The 19,890-nt window shown below is 38.8% G+C and overlaps 1 protein-coding gene across 4 annotated transcripts in view; it reads right to left on the reverse strand.

The window, feature by feature from the left end:
* The window catches only part of LOC145984132 (proton myo-inositol cotransporter-like), a 326,090-nt gene that overhangs the window by 211,302 nt on the left and 94,898 nt on the right, over positions 1–19,890 (reverse strand). For all 4 annotated transcript variants that reach the window (XR_014441282.1, XM_083117572.1, XM_083117571.1 and 1 more), the window contains exon 3: positions 1,718–1,846. Coding sequence is in view for 3 of the 4 variants with exons in the window: in XM_083117572.1 (XP_082973698.1) it covers positions 1,718–1,846 (129 nt within the window). In the remaining variant the exon portion in view is untranslated. The remainder of the gene's footprint in view (positions 1–1,717; positions 1,847–19,890) is intronic.

The raw sequence follows: 19,890 nt of genomic DNA on the forward strand, positions 1-19,890 counted from the left end.
GCGGTTAAGATAATTGTAGATAAATTATCCAGTTCTTTTCGTTCCCTTTTCTACATTCTATGCTTTAAGGAATATAATTATATTGATGGTGGAGCACAAGTTGCACTTTTCTCATTGGCGTTTTTATTTCAATTCTTGAACCTCACATAGTGAGAAAGAAAGCGAATGAGCATGGTGATAATCAATTTGCCTCTTATCATCCTTGCCGTCAGTTGCAATAGCTTGTAGGGGAGTTGTGTGTACTACAAAGGCCCCACAGAGGAACTGGTAACGTTACACAAGTAAATAAACATTTATTTCAATTGCTAGTTGAATGGCATATTTGGCAAATGGTTTTACTAATAACGAGAGCTTGTAATAAATATTGAACATATTAATCTTATCAGATTAGAGATTGTACAAAGTATAGAACCTGGTGCGGTGTAAGGCACTTTCGTAGTTTTCTTGAGTACAATATTAAACAAAACGTAGTAGCGCGCTCGTCAAGTTTAATATTTTACAAACTTCAAAACTGAAAATTGCCACACTAGTACGTACAAGCAGAAACAAAGTATTAAGTACTTAAATTTAGCGGAGGAATTCAGTACGGTAAAGGCCTCCCAGATGGCGCAGTGCTCGTCGCCTTGTAATCAAGGGGTTCCGGGTTCAATTCCCGGTAGAGGCACATAGTGGTTCGGATTCCACTTTAAACTGTAGGTCCAGTCCCGATTAGCCTCTCTGTGCATAAAGTGGACTTAAAACACCAAATCCATAAATTCAGTACGGGAATGTTTATACGTAAGAGGTTAATAAACTTGCATAAACATGTGGGATTAAAAATAAACTGTTGCAACAGGTGTCTGTAAATTTCATAATTTTGTATTTCGAAAGTCCTGTAAATTACATTCAATTATCATCAAGTTACAACCTTCGAACTCGAAATGAATGTTAAAAAATACTCTTCAAGCTTAAAACAATAAGACATCAAATCTACACTCGGAACGGAAACAAAAGAAAAATGCATCGGTGAACCAGTTCTACAACACACCTTATTCGAATTCGACCCTGAAAAGAAACTTGCAAACACAGTGCATTTCAATGACACTAGCCTCCACAAACCTCTCCCCGCCCCTCCGTTTCCCTATGAAGCATACATTTAAGGTATGCTATTGTAAATTGGTTCTTCCGTAAACAAACACGAATACAACAATTCATTTCCTATCTCACTTCCTTTTATTCCATCAAGTTTTTCATCTTGTGGGCCAGCGTTCTTCTACTATGATATCTCCATAATTTGTGAGAGTAGTTACACAAGACTTCAATAACAGAAAGACTGGACAAGAAAATAGACTCAAAGTCATTCCCGTTGAAATTAATAAGATTGGAAGTAGTAAAGTGTTGAGAAATTCATGACCGCAAAACAGCCTTTGTTTGGAAAGTTGATTTGGTGTTTTAAGTCCATTTTATGCACAGTAAAGCTAATTGAGACTGGACCTACAGTTTAAAGTGCGATCCGAACCACTATGTGCCTCCACCGGGTATCGAACCCGGGTCCCCTTGATTACAAGGCGATGACGCGACCAGTGCGCCATCGGGAAGGCCAGCCTTCTTGGATCACAAGAAGAGCCCAAGTATTTATTGGACTATTCTGGATAAACAGGAGAACATTATTATCATTAAACAAGACGATGCTCAATAGCAATCAGGGAAGAGCTATACCACTTTAAAATGAACTTACCTATCCCTATGCCAACAACAATTCTTCCTACCAGGAGAACCTCCTTTGTCTCGGCAACGCCCATTATTATGGATCCTGCTGTGAACACGAAACTTGCCCCAAGAATTACAGGTTTTCTTCCAAATCTATCTGCAATAAATAATTATAAATGTCATATTAAACAATAGTATGAGAACAACAAAGACAAAAGTTAAACAATTACTTTTAATTTTCAAGGGAAATAAAAATATTTCTTCTGCAAATCAAATGCACCAAGCGTATAGTTTTGTTACGTTCATATTGTCCGTCATATTTAATCGTAGCAATTGTAGTAAATAGCAATTAATCGTCTTAACCGATTTCCAGAGCAGTCCTTAAAGTTTTGGCTGATATGAATATTTAAGATACCTTCATCAAAACCACCTTCAATACCAAATGAATGCTTACGTGATACCCTACAATTGCTACTAGACACGTTTCTTAACCTCATTAAATGTACACTCCACAGAGATTTAAAACAGTTCGAAGAATTCGAAATGTCCAAAAACTAGGAAACTAGAAAACTAGGAAAATCAGTTCTTAGCTCCCCATCATTAATTGCTCTGAACAATTTTGATCGAATGCAACAGCAGAGAAGTCATTCGAACTATCAAGTGGCTGCATGAATTTCAGATTAAAATCTATAAAGTTGCTACAAGTATCTTGATCAAAAAGTTGGCGATTTTGCCCCATTTCGACCCTTAGACCCCTCCCAATTCATACATTATAAATATTTTTTAAACTTTAAAACTTTTAGCTTAAGTGAATTGATAAAAAAGCCGACTTCAACCAAATGTAATATACGAGGGAAGTTAAAATTTATACGCACTTTCACCACAGCTTTCTTTAGGTTGGTCACACTGCTTTCAGCGCTCGCGTGCTGAAAGGTGGTACTCTTGTGGTTACGTTGTCGAGGTTTTATCTTAATCGCTCCATTTCTCTTCCTTTTGTAACAGAGTAAACATGGCCGCTCTGCTGGCAGTGTGTACCAAGAAAAAACAGAGATCAGTGATCCGTTTCTCTGGTCTGAAGGTGTGTCAGGGGCTGAAATTAATCGCAGGATTTCTGTACTATATGGGGACAGTGTTCTACCGTGTAGAAGTGCGTATGGGTGGATCGAGACGTTTAAAAATGACCGGACAAGCGGGAAGCACGAAGCGAGAGCAGGAAGCCCATCAACCGCCATCACTGACGGGAAGATTCAACAAGATTGAGAGATGATTCTGACGAACCAACGGGCCACAGGGCAGCAGTCGATGAGGTGGCATGTTCTCTGGAAATTATTCATCAGTGACGTGTCTAAATGGGTGGGGTTTGACCCAGTATTCCTAAAAAAACGTCAAAGGCAGGATAAGATTGCAAAATGAAGACCGACTACTAAAAAAAAGTACACATAATCTCCTCAATTCGATCCCAACTCCTCTTATATGACGCACTATAGCTCAAAAAATGGTCTAAAAGTGCTGAAAGTTTAGTTTCTTTATCTACGGAAATGTAGTCTAGGCAAAAACTTGCAAATGAGTAAAATTAAAGCTTCCTCAAGATAGGAAAATCTGTTATTAGTCAGTCATTTCGAAATGTGTTGACGAATTTTGCGCACATATAAGTGAATACTCCAAGGTATCTAGCCGACCTCCCTGCCAGTGGTTGGAACAGCACGCTACGACGTAAGGAGTCCTCAGTTCGAATCCCGGCCTGGGCATGAGACATAAGTGTTTTTTGAGTGTCCCTTCATATCATCACTCATACTCATTGACGCGATTAGACAAAAGTGGTAGAAAAGCAATGTTAAATAACAAAAGTCAAACAAATCAAGCATGACTTTCAAAGCAGCCGCAGTGGCTAAAGGTCTCGGGTTCGATCCCCGGCTGGTTCAAATCCAGGAACTTTTCTAACGTTGGAAGCGGCCCCGGGGCCCACCCACGGTCGAATGACATGGGTACCTGGGGGGTAATGCTGATCACATCACCCCCACTCACGACCTGATCAAGAAAGTGTGGGGCGTTACCCCCCACACCCCCTATACGCCTTCATGGCGTGGTGCTAAGCACAGGAGAGCACTTTTACATTTTTTTTATCTTTTCAATGTAAATATATGTCAAATAAGTTCTGCACCATTGTATTCTGTTAAAGATAAGTCGTTAAATGTTCAAAAACAATTAAAAATAAAAGCAAACTAAAGTCATTGCAAATAGTAGGCAAGTTATTGCCATGTTCATTCACCTTGAATTGGGCAAACTAAGTTCCAGGATTGAATCAAAATGTTAACAAACCAGAGCCCAACTTCTGCACCAGCATTAGTACAATTCAATTTCTTCAAAACCAATGGTGTGCCCAGGATTTCCGAAATAAAGGAGGGGGTTACATGTACTTTTTTCGCAGTTAGTTCTCTATTTGCCATCATTCCTGCCTTTTGACGCTTTTTTTATATACTGGGCCAAAAGAGGGGTTATGACCCCACCAACCCCCCTTGGGCACGCCACTGTTCAACACGCATAGGATGTAAAAGAAGAGTGAGTGGACGATGCAAAATTTGCCTATTATCATCTTTCCACTTGATTGTAAAGATTTTAGATTAGTCATTCGCTTCCATAATTGACGATTAACAAAAACATGTTTCAGCAATACTATTGTTATTCTAATTTTGATATACGAGGCGAATTTTTGAAGTAAGTACCGTTTTGATATGTACACAAAACAAATAAACTTTTTGTAACAATTTTATTGTTACATGAAAGACCACATTTTTTTATACTTTTCCACATAATTGCCACCAATATTAAGGCACTTATCATATCGAACAACAAGCTTTTGTATTCCGTCGTCATAGAAGTTTGCCGCCTGAGTTGACAGCCACTCGAACACGGCCGTTTTGAGGCTATCGTTGTCATCGTGGCGCTGACCTCCGAGATGCTTCTTCAGTTGCAGAAATACGTGGTAGTCACTGGGAGCTAGATCGGGGCTGTACGGAGGATGATCAAATTGTTCCCAGCCAAATGATGCGATGAGATCTTGAGTTCGATTGGCAGCATGTGGACGGGCATTGTCATGCAGCAAAACGATCCCTTTACTCAGCCTTTTTTTTTGAATGGCACGGCTCAGTTTTTTTTAAAGTCTCACAATATGTTTCGGAATTTATTGTGTCACCACGAGGCAAAAAAAATCAACAAGCAACACCCCTTCCTGTCCCAAAACACGGTACACATGATTTTCCGGACTGAAATTGTCTGCTTAAACTTCACTTTCTTGGGCGATGTTGAATGCCGCCATTCCATGGATTGTTGTTTTATTTCGGGTGTAACGTAGACCAACCATGTTTCATCGCCTGTGACAATTTGAGTTAAGTACGCGTCACCTTCAGCTTCATAACGCACAAGAAAAGTCAAGGCGCTACCTAAACGTTTGCTTTTGTGCGCCTCAGTTAACATTTTTGGTACCCATCGTGAGCACAATTTTCGATAGTTTAAGCGTTCGGTAACAATTTCGTAGATAACACTTCTTGAAACTTCAGGTAACTCCTCTGATAACGAAGAAATCGTGAAGCGTCTGTTCTCTTTCACTTTTTCGTCGACTTTCTGCACCAAATCGACAGTGATCACTGAGGGTCGTCCACTCTGTTCCTCGTCATGAACATTCTTTCGGCCATCTTTGAAAGCTCTTACCCATTTGCGTACCATTCCATCACTCATAATGTTTTGTCCGTACACTTCACAAATCTGACGGTGAATTTCAACTGCTTTCACGCCTTTAGTACTAAGAAAACTAATAACAGCGCGTATTTCACAGTCGGCATTTTAAATACGCAAAAGCAAATGTATGCACGATTGATTGTTGCCGCAATGGCGTCTGTGGTTTTCCAACAGATGTAGTAGGTACACAGTGCGCATGCAAGGGACACCGGTACTTACTTTAAAAATACGCCTCGTATTTTATTAATCGGCATACAGCTCGGTTTATATTTGTTACAGAAAGTGAAAGGAAGAAATAATGAATATTTAAGAACTAGGTACACAATAAATGTAAAATAAATAAACACACAAAAAATATTTTAGTTTGAGAGAATTGCTATCGATGAACATGACTGTTAATTGTGGAATCCATACGAAGATTTTCGGAAATATATAACGCTGGAATGCTATAACGTTGCTTAATAATACCAGATGGCTTGGGAAATGGCATTCGGTACTGTACCAGCAACATAAACCGAGAACTATGACAGATGAACCTATTCGGCACATGTGTATTTTTCGCCACCGACACACGCAACTTGCATTAAGTTTTGCTTACACCTGTTACATCACTCTGCTCCTGAAATGATTAATTCATACCCAGCTAAGAAAAAAATACGCAGGGAGGTGCACACGAGAAGCAATGGTTTGCACATTGCCCTACAAAGCAAGGAGCTCTAGGCTTGAAGCCTGAGTAAGATGTGAGCTTTGTGTTCATTCCTCATCTGTTTTATCTATTCACCATTCATCGTCATTACGAATTACCATTCATTCGATCTTTCGTCGAACTTTAGGATTCCAAGTTTGATGACATGAGTGCTAAAATATTTAGTGGGGTGAGCATTGTAATTACATGGTTGGTGCTTCCGTTATAATGTCTTTTTTTTTAAAAAAATGGAGGCCTTTTTTTGAAAGTGAGATTCTCGAATAGTGTTGCCCACGAGACGAGACTTTGGCCTGTCTCGTCTCGTGGAAATGCTGTGAAATGCTGTCTCGTCTCGAAAATATTCGTCTGTCAAAGGGACACATGATCAATCACGTCTCGTCTCGAATTTTTAAAAGCCTGTCCCGTCTCGTCCCGTGGGCAACACTATTCTCGAAATAGCTCACTTTACATCGATAGTCATGAATGATTTTGTAAAAGACACACAAAATCCATTATCTTTCTTCCTGCCAGACATGTAGGCTTGCCAAATGGTATCACACCTAGTTTCCTGCCCATATGATAAAGCCTAATAATTACTCTGAAATGTAAATAAGGAATATTATCTCATCATGAATACATTTCAAATTTATTGCCAGGTTTTGTCTGTGAATAGTTTTTTTATTATTATTATTATTTTATATAGTAAAATTCACTATTCAACACTTCATCCCGAGGTTAGAATAAGTTGCCATTGTAATGAAGTTAAGCTTAGAAAATACAACTGAATATAATGAAGCTCCCTTGTCCAAACATTAGTACTTAGTATATCACGTATGGTATGTCACACATTCTTCGTGCTAGTTACCGTTAGGTCAATGCTCCGTACACCAACTCTAGGTAATACACATTTCATGTCTATCAACACAACGTGACAATTCTGAGTACTTTCAAAGAAATGTATTATTGTATGTAGAGGAAGGCAGACAAAAATAACATAATCACTTTTATTGCTGACAAAACTCAAAAGTTTGTTTGTTTTCTGGTTTTTGGTTCGTCACTTTTGGCTAACTGTGAGGATGAATGATCATTAAGCGAGACACAAAAAGGGGGAGGGAGGGGCAAACACATATGGGCAATGCACGATCATAAACCACCACAGCATTACACTCTCCACGGATCCAGGTACTAGGGTCTCGTTTGCCTGCAAGAACAGTTCCCAGGGTGCACTGCGTGGAAGAGATGGCCGTTCGGGGGTCAGATATCCTAAACTCGAATACTGGATCTGATATCCGGATCATCATTATCCCAATCCATGAAACATGGAAAAATATTTACGAGCAAGCAGTAGAAAATGATTGATTGATTTAGTGTTTTAAGTCCACTTTATACACAGTAAGGCTAATCGGGACTGGTCCTACAGTTTAAAGTGGGATCCAAACAACTATGTGCTCCACCGGGTATTGAACCCGGGACCCCCAGTAGAAAATGAGTCAGATTTGTTAATCATTGAAGAGATTTTTCTGTTTAGTTTGTCAGCATATTCTAGAAGACACTTCTTCTGGTAAATATAGGCTGTAGGATGAAATTTTGGTCAACTGGCATTATGATCTCTGTCGATGTAGACCAAGGACATGAGAAAGGTTATCGTCATATTTTGCATAGAGTATTTCCTATGACCCATACAGATAAAGCTGATGCAAATATCCGTATTCGACATAGAGATCCAGAGAACGATGGTAAAAATGTTGTGAAGATAACAAAAATTCTTCGTACGATTCCCAAAAGTTGAGGGTTAGAACTACAATTCTACCAAGAGGTATGAAGTTCAGGGCATATACACACATTGTGCATCAAGTTCAGGGCATATACACAAATTGTGCATCAAGTTCAGGGCATATAAACAAATTGTGCATCTGGAAAAATTACACTGCACCCTGAACAGAGGGTTTTCGTGAGTAGGCATTTTCAGTAATTTATTCTTGCTGGCGGGGATCGCGGGTAGCCAGGGTTGGAAACACAGTTGTAAATAAAGGTAGTTTACTTGACGTGTAAAATACAGCAAAAACCTAATTCTACTTGCTGTATTCATAATTTAACTACCTGCCAGTTTGTGAAACAAAGGAAGTTGGGCGCAGTTTGCAGATGGAAAACAGATTATGCTTCAAATTCTCTTCCATATTTTGCTACCACCTCCCTTCCCCCGGTCTTACTTATTATTTGCCAACCTCCGTGCCGGAGTTGTTAGCACACCGCGCTACGACGTCAGGGGTTCCTGAATGGTCATGGGTGTGCTTTGTGAGTGTCCTTCATCAATTTCATCATGTCATCACTCTTCATCTTCGCGATTTGTCAAAAGTAGCAGAAAAGCGAAGTAAAATAAATCAAACAATCAATTATTTATCACTTGTTCAGGAAAGAGTATTATACGTGCAGAAACCTGGAAGCTACGCGGAGTGAGGAAAAGCGGCTAAAAGCTTTAGAAATGTGGCTATTGCGAAGAAGCGAGTGTGTGAAATGGACTGGAAAAGTGGGAGAGGAAATTGTGATGAAAAAAGGTGGTAAAAACTGCTTAGAGTGATCACGGGGGGAAACATTGACTTCTACAAGGTACGTTGGAAGGAAGGATAAACGGAGAGAGTCTAGGGAAGATAGCAAAAAAAGATGACATGAAATTAAGCGATCTTACGCTGATATGAAACGTAAGGCGCAAGAATAAAAAAAAAAAAGTCCACTGGGTAGAAAACAATGAATGAATGAGTGAAATGGGAAGAAGTTTTTATACTTCACTAACAATTATTGCAAGCTTAACTTTACAAAGCAATCAAGTTAACAATTTTACTTCTGGTTCTTCGTGTCATGTTCGTTTGCTACTCTCGTCTTACACGTGCAAGTGAATAATCGTCATTACAGGTGCAGTGGCGTACAATATTTATGATTTTTATCTGCTGATGGACTAAGGGTTATTTCTTATCCGTGCTAATTGTGTTGTTTGCCATCCGTGCACCCCATACCGCAATTACAGTTACACCTGGAGAACGCTAATATCAAAAAATAAAAGTGGTGCATTAGTATATAAGAAATGCCAAGTTACAAAAAATAACACAGTCAACAAGTGGTGGTGGTGGGTGGAGGAAAAGGTTGGTCAAGTATTATAGAGTGCATCTATGTTATTTTTATGCATATTATTGTGCATTTTGAGAAACATTATTACACAAACGCTGAAATTAAGGTCACTATGCAATTTGTTTTTACCCGCTCCTTGTGAGAACGATACAAATTTTAAAAATATTTTCTGATTGGTTTCCATTTTCTATTACATACAGATTTTTTTTTTTTTAAAAAAAAAAAAGAAAGGATTTGCATCCGCATGTGTAATAATATTCTGGAAAAGACGCCTTTTTAAAACATTTCACGGTTATCTCCTCTGATTGTGTTGATCTCATTCCCAGGATTCTTCTCTAACATATCAACTTCAAATCCAATTTCTCCAGGCAGTTAGTGATAACTTATATCAAATTTGGAACTCGACGAATTAGTCATATTCCATCTTGTTGCTTGTAGTGAATACATCTAAAAACATGTAAATATAATATTGGATCAAGGACACTTGATAAGGTAAAGTAGATTGTGTTTCGATTTTAACCCTTCTATGGATTTCGATACGAAATAATATCAACAAACAGACATTGAGATAAGAACAAAATTTCACTATTCGGGAACGAGATAGTATTTGTAACACGAAAACAAGTCCGAGAAATAAGATCTTGATGAAAACTTGAGTTAATTTTCAATGCAAAATATCGCTTCCACCTCTCAACCAAATTTCGCTCCAATCCCTGCAGAAAAGAGGGTCTCGCTGTACAACACCAACAAATTTCAGTGTGGAGAGGACAAAAAGAAGAACGACGATATTAATAACGTGTTGCTCGTTTAGCCCTCCTTTCGATGTTACGAGCCCTCGAAAATTGCATTTCCTACCATGTATGCAGAGAACCACGCGGCACAAATTTCCCATTGTCACTTTGTAATCAACGGGCCACGGGTTCGATCCTCCGGCGAAGGCACTTTACATGGTGGCTCGGATCCTATTTTAAGCTGTAGGTGTAGCCAGTGTGGTATTTAGAAATTTCCAGTTGGGGGGAAATTCTACTGACTGTCTAGAGACAGCATGAGATAATGCTTATACGTGTGCGTGTGTGTGTGTGTGTATACACCCCCCTACACACACACATACATACATATATGTGATCTAGAGAATGAATTCAATATCGATTCTTCTGTATTTTTAGTCATGAAATTTTATAAATGTGTTTAGCTTGCTGCAAAATTACAAAACTACCAACTTGACAACTGAAACCGAAAAATATTTCCAACAAAGGATACCACCTTTCAACTTGCTCATTGAAATATTGAAATATTTGAAATATTTTGATGTTGAAATATTATGTATGTGTAGCATCATCGCACTAGATACATCAAGACATGGCCGTGTAATTTTCCATTTGTTACATTTTTCACGGGGCAACAAACAATCAAAAGGAACTCACCACTTTACTACTACTGCCTTCTTGTGTAGATGCACTTCATCAACACAGCCTTCACCGCCACCAGCTTTATCAGATTTCGTTCATTTTGAAGACAGATTCACGATATTGCAGAGTCTGGAACTCGTTGTGCTCACTTTCTTCACTAACATTCTAGCCTCACAAAGAAATCTAGTTCATTGTTCTACAAAAAAAGCACACAGTTCTTTTAAAAATGACTTCGTAAAGGGCTATCGCGCTCGCGTCAAAAATTTCATGTAGGCCATCTTCGTGTACTATTGTTCCACTCATACAAATACAGACGTTCTATGGTGACAAGTTCGAGTCAGATGTCAACTCATTTATAACACACATTCATAGGCCGCGGTGGCTCAGTCGGTAACGCGTCTGACTACATGCTGAAGGTCCCGGGCTCGATCCCCGGCCGATTCAAATCCGGGAACTTTTCTAACGATGGAAGCAGCCCCGGCGCCCACCCAGCGTCGAAAAACATGGGTACCTGGGGGAAACCCTGGGGGGTAAAGGCGGTCAGGGGCGTGATGCTGATCACATCACCCCCACTCACGACCGGATCAAGAAAGTGTGGGGCGTTACCCCCACACCCCCTATATGCCTCCATGGCATGGTGCTATGCACAGGGGAGCACTTTACCTTTTTTTTTACCATTCATTGGGGTGGCATTTTCCTGCAAATTATGTGGACAAAGAAAAGGGAAGAGGGGAGGTGGTCTTGAACCCTGGTCACTTGTTTGACAGTTCCAGGAATATAGCAGCGCTTGAGGCGACATCTGCCTTCGCCAAATGGAGCTTCCAGTTGTCTGACAGAAAAGTGTTGCAATTGAATGGTGACGTTGGGAAAAGTAACAAAATTGCCAATGATTTGTTGTTTCCCCCCAAATATGATTCCCCCAGGGAAAAAATTATCAAGCAGAGAGGGGGACAAGTATCCAGAGGGGGGAGGGAATTCCCCCTCATCAACAATGAGTTATTGTATTAAGTCCACTTTATACACAGATAGGCTAACCGGGACTAGACCTACAGTTTAAAGTGGGATTCGAACAACTGTGCAATGTGCCTCCACCGGGGATCGAACCCGAGATCCCTTTAATACAAGGCGATCGCAGCATCGAAACGAGCCCTACAAGAGCAAAACTTTATGATGAAAGAGAAAAAAATATTTCCCATCAACTTTTAGAGGCTCAAAACGAGACAGAACTGTGCCTTTCGAGTTCGAGACTAATATTTTAAATTCCAGATAGGGCAAAAAACGAAGGATTTCAATGATGTGAGATCTTTGATCTCAAATGATCATAAATCATTTTGTGCCAACTCCGGCATCAAACTTCTCTGTGGAAGTTACACTAACTTTTGTGTCCAAAGGTGTATTTGAAAGCACATTCAATAGATAATGCTCCGATCATTTTACAAATGTACGAAATTAATCGAATGTTTCAAGTAGTTTGCTATATATCCCCATGCAGCTCGATTTCTACGATATAATTAAGCCGCCATGAAATCAATTTACTGCAGTTGTCAATGACCTTTGAACTTCCTAAATTAACTGTTGTAAACAGATCAGTCCTAACGAAGTTTTCAACTCCGACGAGGCACAGTTTCTGGCTGGAGAAGTTGCTTTATTCAATACCATCGTTAGTTCCTCCCGTTTCCAGTTGTTGTAAGACATAATACCTCGTTTTCTATACTATCTCACCTCAGAACTTTAGAATTTGACATAACCTGTTCTGTTATTTGAAATTCAACACACCCACCCATACACGTTATATACGTATTTACTCAGAATACACATAAATGTAGCAGTATTCAAGATTGACCGAAAGCTGGTTTCTGTCTTTTTATTATTATTATTACTGAAACAACCTAATAAATAGGAATATAAGGAAACCTAGTAAAAAAAACAGCAATTGAATATGTGCTCAACAGCATGACTAAACGTGGTTATAACTTTTGATGAACAATTTTATACGGAGCAAAGATATTTCTATTGGAAAGGCGGAGTGGTTAGTACATCGCGTTACCACGCCAGGGATCCTGGGTTCTAATCCTGGCCTAGGCATGGTGGTTTGCGAGTGTCCATTCATCAATTTCATCATATCATCAGTCATCCCCATCTTCACAAATTAGCCAAAAGTGGCGCGAAAAGCGAAGTAAAATAAAGCAAATCAATCAATCTATTAAAACGACACTCAAATTTAACTTCTCAGAATCACTCGTACTATTCTAGAGATAATACAGAGACGGGACCAAACCCTTCGGTTCGTAGCGTCAAACAAGATTCAAACAAGAAAATGTTATCAGGAAAAGTTGTTTGACTTATTGACATTTTGCTGCTGCGAAAGTTTGTGCTGTGATGCACTGCGCATATATTTCGAGACGAGAACGGGGCGAGTGTTTTTAAATCGAGACGAGACCAAGAACGAGACAGCCATTTACAACTCGAAACTAGACGAGACGGAGACTTAAGAGAGTACAAGAATTTGTGAGCACAATAATGTGTGTTCTTTGAAACTTTGTAAGCTCGGACATGATACACTATCAACTGCACAGCACGATGTCTACAGGGCAACGGCGGCCTCATACTGGTTTGACGGGGTTTCTATCATACAGGGAAAAGCCAACGCGTGTCGCACGCCGTCCGTTTTCAGAGGGTAAATGTAAGTCAATGTAAACCAATTACCACTATAACCAATTATATTGAGGACTGATGATTTCTTCCGAGAAGAAGGAGGATAGAGAGATTAACACCCCTTTGGCGAAATGAACTGTCCTTACTACACAGTTTGTAAAGGGACAAGAAAAAAAACGCGGTGAAGTTTTTCGAGCAGTGTTTGTTGAGCCATTGAGCACATTACTTCGCGCGTTGGCTGCATAAGTTTTTATGCAGCAGTTGGCGTGGAGATTTGTGGAAAGGGTGACTTCGTGGAACTCGATAGTGCTATCTGCAGCAAGTCGCATATATTCGTGGACTGTTTTTGTTGAAGTCGTTTGACTAAGTGACAGTTAACAGCAGAGGTGCCCACAGGGGGGATGCATAACGCGCCTGCGTCATGGGAATTATTGGGGGGGGGACAAAATTGTATAGTTTAACTACCAATTCTATATATCTTCACACAAAAATGGGGGGGGGTTGTTTCGTTTGATTGACTTGTTATTGATTTTTAGTTATGGTTATTACGTACAGTTTTTCTACTTACCTGTTGGTGATCGCGGAGATGGGGTTGAAACGAAACACCACTTTTTATGCCTTTAGAATCGGTTTGCAAAGGGGGGGGGGGAGTGCTTTCGCACTAATATCAGAGCAGACAAACTGTTAAGAATAAGGTTCAGTACAATGACAGTGAGCCTGAGTAATTTTGTACGTGAAAGTGAGTCGTGCTTTTTCTCTCTCTAGTCTTTTAATTTCAACTGCAATGAAAGGTTTCGAATGTCATGCACCTTTCTATTGTTGGCATCTCGGCCAGTGGTAAACAATGTCTGATGTTTTATTTGTGGTAGTCAGAGTCGGCTCAGAACTATCGACATGCGGACTTCAGTTTTAGTGTTGGATGATAACAGGAACGATTTGTTTCGCATGTACGTGTTCCTGTGCTATAACTGACTGGATAATTGTAAAATAATGCCAGTTTTCGTTGTCTAAAGCTTATGTATTTGGAAAATTTATTTTTAAATAATGAAATCAAATCATTGACATTTAAACAAAAATCAATTACTGCGTGTAAGAAAATTTTTAGATCCAAATTTTTGCAAACTGAAAACAATATTGATTTAATATGGCATTAAAATTTCATGGGGCGCCATGGCATTCTCTTCTACAATTTTCTTCGTTTAGATCATTCGGCGCCCAGGGCCAACTCCCGCCGTCCTCTAGCTACGGCTCCAAACTTGACAAGACTATAAGAAAAGCAAATACTGCGAGCGAAGCGATCAAGAAAATTTTACGAAATGTATTTTTATTTGTATTAAATTTGATATCGAGGGAGGCAATTTTCCTTTGTGCCACCCTGCAGGTGCTTTCTTTTACCTCAATGCTTGCCTCCCTTGCCCCCCTAGAATTGATTTCCGTCCAAGGTAGTGTTGCCCACGAGACGAGACTTTGGCCTGTCTCGTCTCGTGGAAGTCTCGTGGAAATGCTGTCTCGTCTCGAAAATATTCGTTTGTCTCATGACACATGGTCAATCTCGTCTCGTCTCGAATTTTTAAAAGCCTGTCCCGTCTCGTCGGCAACACTAGTCCAAGGTTGGAAAGGGGCTAGGCTCATTGCACCCCCTGTGGTTGCGCCACTGCACCCTCTTCCCCCGTAGTTGTTTTGAACTTTAATCAGCTTCAAAATACTTTATTTTTATTAAGAGTATAATATCGTTTAATAACAGCAATAAGATTCTTCTACACTAAATTTCTAGGTGAAAGTATAATAATGCAGGGACTTGGACGTCTGGAAAGGGTAGCAGGGATGGCCACACCTCCCTCTTAGAAATCGAATGTCAAGCTAAAAGTATAGGATTTCACACGTATAATTTAATTTCAGTCATAGTAATTTGCATTAATGCGATAATTTCAAATTCAAGTAGTGTTTTTTTGAGGGGGGCAATAACCTAAGATTAATCTAAGGCAACTGGAGGTAATTTTTGTATTAGTTTTAACTAAGTAAAACAAAGCCCTCCAGCTTTCCAGGGCAAATTAACTGCTTTAATTTAGAATTTTGTAATAAAAACCAGTAAAGAATCCTTGAGTTTTCGTTAGCAGTTTTTAGAAAGTAAATTAGAAATGTAAAGCAAAAATCGGTTCTAAGTGTAAACAAAACAGCGACGCAAAAAGGTCCAAAACAACTTTGAATGTTATATGTTGCCCGAGACTCCTGGGAGTTGCCTTAGGTTGTCTTGGCGAAAGAAAGAAAGAAAAAAATCAAGCATTGTGTTTGTTAGCTGCAGATGATGTTTACGTAAACTTTGAGTGTTGTATTGTAACCTGCGTTCGTGTTTGTCGGCAGCATGGCTCGTACAATACGGAACGCTCCTTGTTGCGGCAGATAGTTGATTTCAGACGCTGCTGTACAATGTTCAGACTGTCAGCAATGGGTGCATAAAGATTGAGTTGAGAAAGATTTTTCCTGCAAACAGTGCAAGAACGGAGCTGGAAATGAAGCTCATAATAATGAAAAAATAGACGAAAAAGAACAAGATGTTTCTAAAGAAGTTGACAAAGTTGGAACTTATGATCATGATAAAATTATTTAGCAAAAGAAAAATGCAATTTTATATAAAGTTTTGTCGCTTATGGAACAGAGTAGGCTAGCACAGGAGAACTTATGCCTAAAATGGGAAGAAAATAAGGAACAAGATAAGCTGAAATGGGAGAGATTATACGAAGAAATGGAACAAAATAGATAGCAAGATAGGTTAGAACGGAGACAGAAAGAGGAAAAAGATAGGCTCGTGCAGGAAGACTTATACAGAAAATTGAAACAGGAACAGAATAAATTGGAACTCAAGGAAATAATAAATGCTTCCATGCAAAAAATAAATGACAAGATGGAGCAAAGTCTAGGCAGGCGTTTTGGAGGTACAAGTTAATAGGATAGAAAAAATGGAGGATGTTATGAAGGAAAATAAAGTATCATGTCAGACAGGAATCAAAAAGTTGAAATATGATTGTAATATCATTCAATGGAACGTTGAAAGTTTGGGAGTTGGTTTGGTTCAGGAACGGAATGTTAATAAAAGCAAGTTCAAGGAAACTGATGTTGAAATACAGGTTATAAAGAATAGGGTCGACTTATTAGAGCATGATTTTTTGAGACTCGAGGAAACTGAGGATTCTAGAATATGTTGTGACATTAACCCTTTAAAGATTTTCTTAAGAATGAAAAGACTGATCATGGAGAGCAAGTAAAGAGAGATAATGTGACTATTCTTAGCAGGCAGGAAGAAGGAATTAAGTACAGTGAAGTGTTAAGTTAACCAAGTTTACAGGAGAGACAGACGAAATGTTACCCACTGAATTTCTTCTGCATGTGGAAGACAGCTTGAATCTGATGGCCCTGAGCAAGCATCAGTACCTGAATGTGATACCTTTTGTGTTGGTAAAGACTGCCAAAATCTGGTATATAGAAAATAAGCAAAAATTTACGAACTATGAAGTATTTAAGAAGGCTCAAGTTCTAACACAGAAATTTGTGCCAGGTCAGGGAAGAAGTGTAGAAGAGTTCTATTGGGACAAGGCGAGGCAACTTAAGCTGCTCGAACCTGCCTTATCGGAAGATAAATGTGTCAGCCTAATAGCAAACTTACTACCTTTTAGGCTTCGAGAAATGTTGTTAACCGTCAAAAGTAAAAGCTTGTCTTCGGTTCCTGATCTGATAAGGAGTCATGAATTATTGTGGATGGAACAGAAGAATCGAGATTCTTTTAGAGGCCAGAAAAAATGACAAAAACGTCGGAGGAAGAGAGGAGCGAACGATATAATGTTGGTAATGTCGGAGATATCTCTATATCACCAAGAAAGGATAACTATAGACAGAAATGGAGGGAAAGTTTCGAGAATCATGATGAAGAGAGGAACGATTCAAGATTCTATCGTCGGAATTTGCAGTTAGGAAGAGGAGGAAACTAAAATTTGAAGAGGAATGAAAGATTTAAATATTAAAATGAATTTTAAATATATTATTGAACCTGCAAGGAAGGATGAAGAACGAATGAAAGACGAGCTTGAACAGTTAAACTCAGAGGAAAGAGATTTGGGAAATTCATCAAAATATGAGAAGAAACAAAAGGATGAAATAATCAGTGTGCTTGGACGAATAAGCAGCAGAAGTCAGTGTGCAGAGAAGAAAAATGGAAGAGCGAGTGAGGCACGAGAGTCAAAAATAGAGTCGACGGCGGACCGAAAAGTTGTTTTTGATGCTGGTAAAAAGCATACTGATGTTGAAATAAATGCAGACGTACAGAATTCTGTGGCTAGTCTCAAGAATTATGTGTTGTTGGGAGATAGTTTGTTAAAGAGATTAGCGTCGTATTGTAGAAGGCAATTTCCTGAATTGAACTGCATAGAAAGCGGCTGGGAACAATTGTGTATTAGTGGAAGTAGAGTTTCTGAGCTTATTCATGCTTTGGAAGAAAAAGAAAGAAAGGAAGGTATAATTTGTAAATGGGAGAAAGATCTAGTTCTTTTAGGGACCAATGACGTCACGAGATTCACTGAAATGGAATATTTTGAGGAAGGTTATTCATACTTAGTTAGTATCGTATTTGAAAGAAAGAAGTAATGAAATTATTCTGTGTACAAACTATTCCGGCTGTGGCCCATATTTCGGAAATGGTCATTGAAAAAAAATGTTGTACTTTAATAAAGTAAAAGAGTAAAAAAAATCAAGAGTGTGATCATGTGAAGGTTGTGGATCTAGAAAAGATTTTTTATAAGAAGAATGGAGAGATAGATTTAAGCAAATATGAACATTATATACTAAAGAGAGAAGGCAGACGTGAAGATTTAGTTCACTGGAATGAAATGGCTATAAAGGAGTTTTTGACTCTTTTAGAATTGCAACCTGTATATATTTGTGAAGTAGATGTAAGGGAGTATGAAAATCTGGAAGTTGAAAACTTGATGTAACAATGAAATTTTGAAAGACGTGGAAAAGAGAAAATTAATTAAACATTCTATTTGCGTAGAAGTGAAAATGAATGGAAGAGCTGTAAACTGCTTACTGGATTCCGGCTCTCAGGTATCGATAATTTCTGCTAATACATGGAGAAATATTACTTCTGACGTGACTAGACCTTCTCTAGAAAGAGTAGAGCATATTATGTTAATAGATTATAGTGGAAAAAACAAAACCGGAGTGATGGGGAAAACAGTAGTGCTGACTGTTCTGGGAAATGCTTGTTTGCTCATGGAATTTATTGTTGTCAGAGATTTGAATGTGTCGGCCATTCTAGGTAGCGATTTTTATTCACCGTTGAAGCTACTCTTAATTTTCAAGAGAAAGAATTGCTATTTCAAACTAATAGTGGAAAAGTAGTTGTCGGATTTTTAAAAGTAGTTGTCGGATTTTTGCCCAAGATGTGATTATGAAGAAAAGGGGAGAACTATGTCCGATTTGGTGACCGTAGCAGGTTTAGTAACTGGCGACGCTAGAAACGCGAGTATCGTCGAAGACCTGAAAGCTCGGATGGAAATGTCTACTGCTCTGGCGGCGGCGCAAAAAGAAAAAAATGTTGAATAGAACTCCACTTTTATTAGATATATTTTCGGATCGGCCTGGGACTTGCAATAAATTCACTTATGGTATTAAATTGATTGATAATGATCCAACTGTGGGAAAGTATTATCCTGTTCAGTTTGCTCCGAGAGAAGTTAGAAAATAAATAGCCCAGTGGCAACAAGACGATAATGTTAAGATGGGGCATTCTGCTTACCTCAACCCTTTGTTAGTGGTACCCAAGACGCGTTCTGACGAGAAAAGGATAGTTGTGGATTTTCGTACTACTAAAGCTAAAATCAGACTGAAGCATAATAGAGTGAAAAGTTTAGAAGAAATATTGGCGAGCTTTCATGGCAAGAGTTAGTTATTTTACATCGCTTGATCTATGTGCAGGGTATTTTCAAATACCGTTAACAGAAGAAAGTAGAGACTGTACAGCTTTCATTTTTGATGGTAAAACGTATAAATTTAAGAAGCTACCTTTTGGAATTTCGACTGGAGTATCGGCGTTCACTAGTGCAATGAATCATGTTTTAGGCAATGTATGTGATTTTTGTATTGTGTATGTTGATGATATTTTAATTTTTGATTCGGACTTTGATGATCATGTAAATCATGTATGTTTGATTTTTTTAAACGCATAAGGGACGCTGGATGGAATTACAGTGAAATTGAAGAAAACAGAATTTGAAAAATCTGAAGTTATGTTTTTCGGACATATTATCCCTGCAGAAGGAGTATAGTAGATTTACCGATCCCCCGAAGCAGAAAGGAAGTACAGAGGATATTAGGAAGCTTCGTGTGGGTCAAAAGATTCGTACCTAATTATTCTGAAGTGATAGCTCCACTTTCGGAACTTCTACAGAAAAATTAAAAATGGACTTGGGGAGAAAAGGAGCAGACTAGCTTCGATGAAATAATAAAAAAAAACTTATAGCGAAGGAAACGCTTTTGTACCATCCAGATTTTTCCCAGACGTTTTATATCAGCTGTGATGCTTCTACTGTAGCTATAGGTGCA

This window comes from Lepisma saccharinum, chromosome 2 (genome assembly GCF_977018435.1).
Source record: "Lepisma saccharinum chromosome 2, izLepSacc3.1, whole genome shotgun sequence".
In the NCBI taxonomy this organism is placed as follows: Eukaryota; Metazoa; Arthropoda; class Insecta; order Zygentoma; family Lepismatidae; genus Lepisma; species Lepisma saccharinum.